Raw genomic sequence first — 11,518 nt, forward strand, 5'->3', positions numbered from 1 at the left:
AAATTAAATATTAAACAATTAATACAATAAATAAAAATTAAACGTAAGAGATGGAACGACAATACCAAATTTTGGAAGTATCCGAAGATAGCGACTTTAGAAACTTCCGCTCGTACTTTGTAAACGAAAAATTAAAAAATTAAAGTGACCACTTTAAGAAATTAAATATATTGAATATTTGAGAATTAAGAATTGAGATTTGAGAAAATGAAAAATTGTGTGAAAAATGATTTAAAGTTGTAGGGTATTTATAGAATTTTTTTTGTGATTAAAAAATATTTTTTAAAGTTTTTTTTTTTTTTTAATAAATGGGCCCAAACTAGCCGTTTGGACCCAAAAACGGCTATATAGCCGTTGGGCCAGTGGCTAATTTGACCCAAAATTCCATTTTTTTTAAAAAAAAAAAAGTTATCCGGACCGGGCCAGGCCGGTTAACTGGTGGGCATGGACCGGGTTTGGTCCGAACTAGGTTAGTCGGACCCATTTTAAAAAAATAACTGATCTGGAACCCAAAACCCTAAAGCCCTACGGCTTACCGGATCGGGTCAAACCGGGCCAAGTTAATTACGAGGACCGGCCCGACCCGACCCACTTGACACCCATAGCAGAGGGAGACAAGGCACTCTACTTTCTAAAACGGTTCATCTTTTGTATGCAACAAAATATTACTCCATCCTCCTCAATTTGTGTGTTCTTTTGAGTGTTCTTTTGAGTTTGTTCAAAAAAGATAACTGAACTTTAAACTCTAATATTATTATTCTTAGTAAGATCATTAATAATTACACAAATATATATATTTATGACTTAATTTTAACTATTAATTTTTTTTTTTTTTAATTCAATGAAACACAGTCACATAAAATAAAACAGACAATACTAAAAAGTAAAACTCATGACAAGATGAAAAGCAAAAAGGGAGAATGAGAGAACTGAGAAGTGGGCAGGGCAGGAAAAGCGGAATTTTATGGGGCGGTTGTTGGGTTTTAGCAGCTAGCTAGTCGTCGATTAAATTGAGAGAATGGTGCACACACTGCATACTGGAATCCCTTCTCCTTTTCTCTTTTCCCCCCATAAGGCATAAGTGCCACACAAATAATATAAGCCACAATAATATTATAGGTATAGAATCTAACCCCATTATTTTCTTTTTCAGTTTATGGGAGACCCTAACCTTTTTCCTTTGTTGTTCTTGTGAGATGAAATGAAATTCAACACCATTGCATTTTTGCGCATGCGCCTCCAATATTACCTTTCCTTTCTTCGGAGCTAATATCTATCCATGGCTGAGTCACGATTTTAATTATATAGAAATAATAGTATAATTTTTTCGTAAAAGAGGATTCAGATCAATCCAATCGACTCTACCTACTATGCCCTAAAATCTTTCTCCACAAGTTTCTTTCCTTTTTGCAATTGTCTTTTGTAGTTAATTACATGTAAGTTTGATCGATTCTGAATTATTTTAGAACAGTAACTTCAAGTGTTGTCCCAAAAAAAAAAAAAAAAAAATAACTTCAAGTATTACTAGTTATGTTAATATATATATATATATATATATATATATATATGAATCTACTGGGTTTTGCCGATGTATATTATTCCCACTTAGTAGACTACTTCTTTGTGGCAATTCTAAAGTAACTGAATAATTTACATTTCAGATATTGAATAATTTTTTATTATTATTAAAAGAAACTCCGCCGTATTATTTTTCTCTTCTTTTCTTCTACACCTAATTAAACAATGGAATAAATCACAATTTCGTATCTGTTATTTAGTATTACTTTGCCCGAGTTATAAGCGTTCGTGCAATACTGATTTGGCTAATTTAATTGAGGGCGTTACTATAGTTTGGTTTCTTTTTTTGTTGTTGTTTGTAATCTAAGCCTTGATGTTACGTTCTTTTTGGTCGTATTGCTTTTACCTTTTTCTTCTTATATTGGCTATAAACTTGCGTACAATTTCACCAACAAAAGTGGAGACTTTAAATTTTGATATATCCTCTTATATATCCTTTGCCACCCTCCCTTTTTATTCAAAAAACAAACAAACATATATATATCGGATTGGGTCTAAAGAAGGTTGGAAAGTTAACACTTTATAATGATTTTAATTCGGTTACATCAGCACCTTTTAAAACTTATCATGTTTAATGAGTTATAGTGTGCTTCGAATCATTCAGTAGAATTTTTTTTAATTGCATAATGGAAGTATGACATTCAAGTATTTTGTCATCTCATGATTGGTATTTGGTAATGTGAGAATTCACAATGTTTATTGAGCCGCAATCTTAGAAATTAGAAATCACAAAGGAGTAAGGACAAATGCATTTGCATTAATTATATGCTAATTTTGTCCTTGTGTTCTTCCTTTAGTTTTCAAGATATAATGGATGCCCTTTACCTAACAAATTCACGATGTTGAACTTTCAAACACACGTTTTGCCTCAATTTTTTTTTCCTAGTGCTACTTAATCAGTTTGTGCGCACCTCAATTATTTCATTTCATATTTGTTACCTTTCACCATTTACAAGTACAAAACCTGATTACTTCATTGATCAAGATTTAGATAAATATAAAAAAAAATTCACCTAATATTTTTTTTCTCAACTGATAATGAAACTTGAAATCACATAATTTATCCCCTTTTTATCACTATAACACACCCTTAGGTCCACGTTTTGCCTCAATTTAACGTTAAGTTGTATGAAATATCTTGAGACTCTGTGATGTGACTTTCTAATTTGCAGATCTCTATGATTCACCTATTTTTCATTTCTAAGTTTAAACAATCTGTATGATAAATGAACGTTAATTAAGTCAATACCAAACGTTGGAAGTTAATTATTTAAGTTAATAAAGTGTTTTGCGTACCATTTACATAGATAAAACGTTCATTACTTGATTCAAGCAAGGATTAGACAAATTAAACTAATACTTTCTCCATTCCAAAATAATTGAATTGTTGGGGTATGACACAATCCTTAAGAAAAATGTTTTAGGACATAAATTATAGGTTTACTTTTCACTATTATCCTTTTAATTATTCTTAAATTATTCTTCTAGAAAATATGAAGTACTTAAGCACCTCATTAAATGAAAGGATAAAATTAGAAGAAATTTCCAACATGTCTCTTAAAAAATGAACAATTTTTTTTTTTTTTAACATTGAAATATAACTCAACAATTCAATTATTTTGAAATGGAGGGAGTAGCATACGTGAGGTCTTTAAATTTAAGGCAATAATTAGTAATGGTATTAGGAAGATTCTAAACGAGCGATTGGTGCTTTTGGGGAGAGTCTTAGAGGCAAATTCTGGTATTTGTGACAGTAAATAGTACAATAAATTTATTCACATCAAGTGTTTATATCAAGACTTGCAGAATTTTTTTTAAAAAGAAAATATTTAATAGTTTTATTTTGAATTTGCTGAAAATTGAATCTGAAATTTCAGGATTCAATAATTTTTTTAAATTAAACCGTAAGGCCACGTCCCTCGCTGCATTTCACTAATTGAGAGCATAAAACTATATAAGCATCTTTTTTCTATCTATTGAATTATTTGAAGTTAGCCATTGACTTTTTACTGACCAGTAGCGGTTAGACATGAATATTTCATCAGTATTTCAATATAATGAATTTTACCATTTGTAAATTTTAGTTTGACCCTGAGTATTTGTAAATATTGAGCTTTATATTTTAATAACTTCAAGAAAAAAAATTGAAATATTGGTTTAATTGTATATTTCAAGTAAATAATGAATTTTTCGCTCTCAAACCTTTGACTTTACAAATCATCCTTCAAAGTAAATTAAGTTCCTGTATGCAACATACAACTTCAATCTCCACACAAAAAGTTCAACTTCAAACTTAATTAATCTATTTTCATTCTATTTCAATTCAAACATATACGATCTTTCTTTTAGTTGAACAACAATTTTGTTTTTGTAGGTTTGAATGAAATTCACAATGTCTTATCCTTATGATTTACTATACACATCATCTTCTTAATTAGTTGATATTTGCATGGTTTAACTTTCTATATATTAAGTGTCCTGATTATCGTATTATTTGTTCTTGTACTTGTATTCTCTATTAGTATATTTTTAAAATTGTTTGATATGTTTTACTAGAGTCAAGAATCTATATCAGATTCAACCCTTCTAGCTCCATAAGATAGAAATAAGTTAAGGTTGCATACACACCACCCTAGCTAACTTTTCTCATGTCTCACTTGTGGGATTACACTGAATATTACTGTTACTATTATTTTTGTATCTTTTCACAGAGATGGAACCAAGATTTTATGTTTATCATTTTAAATCACAATTACCTTTGTTTTCTTGAAATGATTCTTCTCAAATTTTTCTTATTCGTGCGCTCCTTGATTTTCATCAAGTAATACGCTGCAGCAGATTAAAAAGGAATAATCTTATATTGTATAGCCGCCTACTCAAAATAATAGCCAAGGAATATATAAATACATACAAATACATCAATAATATAATTTATGCATATTAGGTTAAGAAATGTAATTATTTTTTATCGACCCGCAATATTACTTGACCTATTAAAAAATAGTGAAATCGCTGAACTAATGAAAGGAAACCCTAGATTGGACTTGGACAATTTTAAAACAAAGAAAAAGTATTTCAAAATCATTATCAATTTTCAAACGTAAACATAAACGGAGCGGCTGACCGCTGTGGCCATATATACATCTATTCATAGTTTTCCTAATAAAAAGACAGTCAAAATTCAAATGAACAGAATGATAGATAAAACACTCGTGCCATTACTTCTTGAAAGTATAAAACAGAAGAAACTAAACTATATTACTAACATAAGCACACAAAAATATCACATCAAGTACTGAATTGAGAAAGCTTAGACTATACTTAATCTCAAGGGTGTACCCAATGTAAGCAATAAGCTCCCCTTCTTATCTAAATTACATTATAAAGATCGATGTTTCGGATGATTCCCATCTCAAATCCATCAATCTATATTATAAACCTGATATGTACAGAAACTACAAAAACGGACCGCACAATCAGGCAATATTAATTAAAATATCCGTGCAAATAAAATTTCACGAACAATACCCCAAGTCGTTTCTCGCAAACACTGCAGGAGGATTTCCCTCTAACAAGCAAAAAATAGGAGGTATAATAAGCGTCTCTTGTCCGCCATACGCGTTCCAACAGAACGGATCCAACACTAAATCGCCTTGAGCAGGCAGAAGTTCTATGTCCGAAAGTGTTATGTTAGTGCACGGGATAGTGTCACTACAAGCAAAATGCATTGGCGGGCTTCTGATATCGTACGTTCCTTTTATGCTCGAGTACTCAATATCCGAAATGGACACTGCTGAGGTGTGGTTGCTGCAGTCTTTCGATAGGCAGTAGAATTGATCGATTATAATGGGATTTCGTACATTGTCCATGTGAATGTTGAGGAAGGAAACTCCTGATAATGCTCCGTATCCGCCTTGCCATGTCTTGATCCTCACTCCATTATCCGATCCCTTTATAACTGAGTTCCTTACTGTGATGTTTGATACGCATGCTCGCGAATTGTGGTTGCCTAAACTCCCAATGCTATACAATGACAAAAGCAAACAATGCGAAAAATTTAGATAAGAGTTTAAATTATGTACATTGATGATGTAAAAAATATTTATACTATCAGCTTATCAGGCAACATGCTAAGATATGTAAAAGAATTCAGGATCTAAAATCATTCTTATATTTGTTTGTTTTTGCTAGCTAGCTAGCTTTTTCAGATGAAAGTATATTACATGCACAAGTTGTGTAAACAAGCCATTGTTACAATCACTTTTTGAAGATTATATAATAGTCAACCCATTAAGCAAGTAGCTAGGCTAGATTATTATTAGCTCTACCTGATTCCATGTCCTCCAGGTCCACATGTGAGATTCCTAATATCCACATCGTAACATCCTGCTCCTATGGATACACAATCGTCACCTGTAATAGCATACAAGTTGAACCAAAAGTTAATTAGGAGGTGCAATTATCAAGAACAAGCTAAGGAATAATTTTAGCTTTCGTATAACACTCTAGAATCATGACATTCGCCTGTAAAGTGTTGTCACCAGGCTTAAATACACGAAATTAATTTGTGTGTATTAATTAAGTAGAATTAGCGTACCATTAGAGATGAGTGAGTCATATATTTCAACATTGCTTGTCTGTTCAATGTGAATGCCATCAGTGTTGGGACTCCAGGCGGGAGCTGTAATGTGTAGGGATTCAATATGCACATTCTTGCAGTTATCAAATCTGAAATTAAATTGTGGGCTATTCTTCATCTTAATTCCTTGAACTGTTAGATTTGAGCTCATGAAGAATCTAATGGCCTGCAAGTACGTACCAAAATTTTAATCTACTAGAATTAAACCTAAATTCACAAAAACTAAAACTGCAAGTTTAGTGGTAAATATTTAATTTCACTCACAATTGGGCTGTCACATGGTCCAGGCAGTGTACTTCCATTAGGTCCCTGTAATAATACAACAGTACTGAGGATTAGATAATTTATATTAGTATGTACGTGTAAAGGAGTATGAAATTAAGCACTATCCCATATATATAGTGAAAAGGAAAAGTAGGCACACATATATATATATGCTGCTAGTCCCCTATCCCCATATATATAATATACCTTATGGGGTTTGCAAGGAAGGTTCCACCACTCTTCTCCTCTTCCATCTATGACGCCTCCACCTTGCAGTGACAACTCATTTACTCTATAGAATACCAGCCACTGCCGCTTAGTGTTGTTGCTCGGCCACGACTCCGGTCCATCTGGAGGCATTATACTTCCTTCCAACTTCCCATGTTGATGTTGGTACACAACATCAGTTACATAAACCAAAAACATTCCTCACCACTCTTTTTTTTTTAGTACACCTTATAAATTACTTAATCCTTTTTAATTTATGTGGTATAGTTTGACAGGAGATAAAATTAAAGGCAGAAAAAACTTTTGAAATTTATGATCATACATGAGATTTTTGTGATCCAAAAAGCATGCCAATTGAAAATAAAACGAGAAATTTATCGTTTATGCGATTGTTTTTAAAGCATAGTATGAAGGATCAAATAGTTGGTGCCACTTAAAAAAAAGCAGAAAGGACTAAGGAGTAATATAATAAGACATACTCCATCTACTTCATGTAATTATGTGACACTTTTTCTTATTTATAATATATTAAAAAAGAACTCCTGAAAGTTTTTAATTTTAAACTTCATGCCCTTAATGACATGCACATAAAGTGCTAAAGGTATTTTCGATATTTATTAAAGATTCTTACTGTATTTCTTTCTAAAAATTTTGTGTCAAGTCAAACACAAAAATTGAGGGAGAAGTGTGTGTTAACTAAGTACCTGAAACACCAAACCATTTTGACAAGGACCAGTGAAAATAGTGGATTGGATCATGAAAGAGTAACCAACAGGGACGTGAATGACCGCTGACTCAACTTGGCAAGCAGCATCCCATGCTGCCTTAAAAGCTTCAGTGTCATCCGCAATGCCATCACCCTGTGCCCCAAAAGACCTCACATCATAAAACCCTATGTCCACGGGAGAATCAGAAGGCTCAGGTGAAATTGAAGGCGGATATGATATGTGGGAATTATGCTTGTGTTGTTTCTTATTGTGGTGGCCGCGGTGTCCGTGGTGATGGTACCTAGCAGTAACGACGTGGCTACTCATGAATAATGCAGTTGTCATGTAAAATATAACAAGTAGTGACAAAGGCGCAGCACTGGTTGATAGCGATGCCATTTCGATTTTCTAAGTGCCGAATTAAATGAAGAGATAGAAAATGACACTACAGTGGTAATAGTGCTGAAACGTTACTTTCAAATTGGGTACTGAGGAATGAGGGAATTTCAAGAATTCAAGGAAAAGACTCTGAGTTGTACAGAAAGTGGAAAGGAATTTAGCCTTAGAAGAGTTTTTATGGTGAGAATTTTCTGGCAATGTTGTGTCAACTTGCACATAAATTAATACTAGTAAAAAGAAAAGGGGCGTTAGTGTGAATGTTTGTGTGTTTCAGCACTAGTGCATGCAGAAGCCGAAAGGCTGAGCACATTTATCTATCTTTGCCATGTACTCATGGTTGACGTGCCCCTATATATAGATGGCTACATACATGCCTACAGTACTGTATGTCTTTCCCAAGATTTTGAGTAAGCGGTATCAGCCTATTGTAATGACGTAGTTACTTTCATCGATCTGAATTAAGCTTATGTTTACCTTGCATTAATTTTGAGTATAACTTTATGTGTAAAAATTCGTTAAAATTACAACAAATATTCGCTCAATCACTTCATTTCAATTTGTTTGTTTTACTAAAGTCTATTTCCTTTTATGACAACTTTTTAGTCTTAACTTTCCATTTGACACTTTTAAGATGACGAGATTAAAGAATATTTTGGTACATTCTACATATTTTTAGTTTAAGAGTACGCGAGATAAAAGGAAAGAGACATTTTAAAACGAATGTCTCTTTCCTTTTATGATGGCTTTTTAATCCTAACTTTGCACGTGATACTTTTAAGGCGTTGAGATTAAAGGACATTTTGGTATATTACACACAGTTTTAGTTTAAAACTACATGATTGAAAAATCTTTTTTAGCTTCTTAAACTCCACATTAAGTCAAAATTAACCCAACAAACAAATTGAAGGATGGAGTAGTAAATATAAACCCATAACTACCAAAAAGAGGTCAAATACTAAAAGAGTTAAAAGATTGAACCCATAAAATAAAAATCTTGAATTCGCCTATAGTAGTATATACGTACATGCGCATACAATATCTAATTAATTTTTTGACAAAGCGATGTTGGACAACATCAATTGAAAGGATGTGTCTCCACTGGTGCAGACCTATATACTAATAACTTTATCAACAAGAAGATCAAAACAGAAATGATAAAAGTTACATTCACCCTAGTAGACTAGTATCTACACCTTACAAGAACGCAAATTCTAGTTAAACCAAATAGTATAGTGTTAGAGGAAAGTGGGCATATAGACAGTAGACATTGGCCTTTTTTGAGAATGTGGAAGCAGCGCATGCTGTGAGAAAAAAGGTAAAACGGAATAACCAGAAACCTTTGAGTGCGTGTGGTGGTGGGTGAATGGCCATTAACTTCAAAAAAAAAACATATATAACCCTCTCACCTAGCCCTTTCTGCTAGCTAACCCCATGTTATTCCCATAACTTTCACTTTTTCCCCTGGTCTATATTTTTTTTCCATTCTACTTTGGTCACAGTTACTTTTTCTAAACTTGTAAAGATAATACTAGTTGCACCATAAACATTCCACATTTAATTGATACGTTCTGATTAACGTTGGTACTGCCAGACAGCCCGAGTATTTCAAAAATTAAATAGTGCTACTAGTGACTAAGAAAGTAAGATTCTCCTCAGAGTTGGTCAGATTCGTCTTATGTTAATCGTTCGATTGACTAAACCATTACAGCTTAACAAATTCAAAAGTTAGTATAAAACAATGTGCTGATCAATCTCAAAATAAGACCTGATTTTAGTATATTCCCTAAGGCACTAGTCACTCTACTAATTTACTGGTGTAAGATACCAGATTAGTAAAGTAATCATTGAAGATAGAAAGCATGAATTCTCTTGTGGTCCTCAAAATACTTTAGTTCCACATCGATCGATCACTCCTTTCGCACTATTTCAAGAAAAGTTTTGTGATCAGGTGAGGGATAAAGTTGTGTCAAATGGGCGGGTCGGATTAAATTAAATAAATAAATGGCCCCCTCAAAAGTTAATTGGATTGAAATAGATTAAAATGTAGGTCAAACTAATTTGTCCGTTCAATTATTACAAAGTTTAAATTGTTTTATTTGTTCTTTTATAATACCTAATAAAATTATTTTTTTTCTTTATTATGGTTATACATAACAGATCAACTAAAATAAATGTCTTTTCAAATTATTTTAAAAAGTTTGCATGAGTCAATTTGGATTAGATATCGATCCAAATTTTTAAGGCTGAAATAGGCGGGTCAATAATTTGTCAAACTTAGGTGGATTGAGCGTGTTATGTGTTCATGAACTGATTTTGCTATCCTTGTTTTACCACATATATGGGCTCACCATTTTGAAATTTTGACACAAATCTTGTGTAAATGTGTGTTAAAAACATACATTAAATATGTACAAAACTTAAATCTTGAACTCATTCATTCATTCATATTTGAAATTGTAATTCTGGGATTCAGAATTGATAAAGTTAAAATCTTAGAATCCTGCATGAGATAGTAGGAAAAAATGTAAAACATATAACAAAAACGAAAAGAGAGCATTTTTATGAGACTTTTTTTGTCTCTTTCAATCTTTCGGTTGCATTTGCTAGTGCTGAATTATATATTGAATGTATTCTAATCCACTCACATGTATATGGAAGCACAGCCTGCTTATTTATAGTACCATTACATACGTGAATATTTCTATTAAAATCATTGTGAAAAAAATAAATATGAGGGAAAATAAGAGGCATACATACTCTAGATGTTGCTTAAATATTGGACCTCACGTATTTTCATTATAAATTGTACAGTTTCTAGAAAGAGGATCTATGAATTTGTAGAAAAATAACTAGACGAATCTGACAAGTAGTCACAAATCACAATAGTAAATGCTAGTAGATCTCTCCGTTATGGTTTATTAGTAAGTAATTGAAAGTTATGACTTTCGTTTACCAAAAAAAAAGAAAAAAAAAAAGAAAGTTACTTCCTTCGTCTCAAATTACTCGTCTTAAATTTTCTAATTTGATTTTCTATTGTACTTGTTTTTTTTTCACTTATCAAGAAGAGATTAAAAAAATTTAGAGACACTATAATAAATTAATCATATTATTAATTATATTTCTTAATAATATATTATCTCAATTTTGAATGAATAATTTGGGACGGAGCGCCTATGCCCTTTTTTTGTGTTAAGAAATTTCTGACTTTCTGATACGTAAGCTAAATTACGTGAAAGTGCTAAATTTTTCCTTGTAATCAACAACAAAATCGAAAGTTGGAGAAAGTTCCACGTGTACTCCTCTCTCATTTCTCATCAAACTAGCGGATATGACTCACAAATTCAATATTATAATAATTACAATTAAATTTTTTTTTTTATTTATTTATTTTTACTTATTCATTATATTAAAAATAAATTTTCAGTTTCGTTTATGAAGTTTAGAGATTCAATATATAATTTATTACTCAATTCTTAATTTATCCTTATTATTAATGATAATTATTATTAAAACATTAAAATTATTACTATTCAAAGGTAACATTTATAAAATGATCATTCTATTCTATTTATTATGTATTTTTAAAAGAATGTGTCAAGTCTACTGAATAAGAAAAAATTCTTTGTAATATAAAGTCCAAAAATACAACAATTATTTTCTTTATTAATTATAATTAGTTAATTTAAATTTATTTAAACATGTT

At 31.6% G+C, this 11,518-nt stretch overlaps 1 protein-coding gene across 2 annotated transcripts; it reads right to left on the bottom strand.

The window, feature by feature from the left end:
• Positions 1 to 4,773: 4,773 nt before the first annotated feature.
• On the bottom strand, positions 4,774 to 8,125 carry LOC107857113 (polygalacturonase At1g48100). 2 transcript variants are annotated; one of them, XM_016702056.2, is made up of 6 exons: positions 7,414 to 8,125; positions 6,689 to 6,856; positions 6,482 to 6,526; positions 6,176 to 6,383; positions 5,907 to 5,991; positions 4,774 to 5,601 (listed from the first exon to the last, which is right to left on the bottom strand). In XM_016702056.2, exons 1-6 carry the CDS (start codon positions 7,813 to 7,815, stop codon positions 5,094 to 5,096), a joined length of 1,416 nt encoding a protein of 471 aa, XP_016557542.2. In that variant the 5' UTR covers positions 7,816 to 8,125; the 3' UTR covers positions 4,774 to 5,093. The 2 variants fall into 2 exon arrangements, with proteins under 2 accessions (XP_016557542.2, XP_016557543.2); XM_016702057.2 differs by lacking the exon at positions 6,689 to 6,856.
• Positions 8,126 to 11,518: the final 3,393 nt, after the last annotated feature.

Source organism: Capsicum annuum, chromosome 1, assembly GCF_002878395.1.
Source record: "Capsicum annuum cultivar UCD-10X-F1 chromosome 1, UCD10Xv1.1, whole genome shotgun sequence".
Classification (NCBI taxonomy): domain Eukaryota; kingdom Viridiplantae; phylum Streptophyta; class Magnoliopsida; order Solanales; family Solanaceae; genus Capsicum; species Capsicum annuum.

Coding starts and splice junctions, on each gene's coding strand:
- LOC107857113 (XM_016702056.2), bottom strand. CDS start 7,815: ATGGCATCGCTATCAACCAGTGCTGCGCCTTTGTCACTACTTGTTATA. Junction 6,527..6,688: donor TTCCTTGCAAACCCCATAAG/GTATATTATATA, acceptor GTATTATTACAG/GGACCTAATGGAAGTACACT. Junction 5,602..5,906: donor CCTGGAGGACATGGAATCAG/GTAGAGCTAATA, acceptor GTCATTGTATAG/CATTGGGAGTTTAGGCAACC.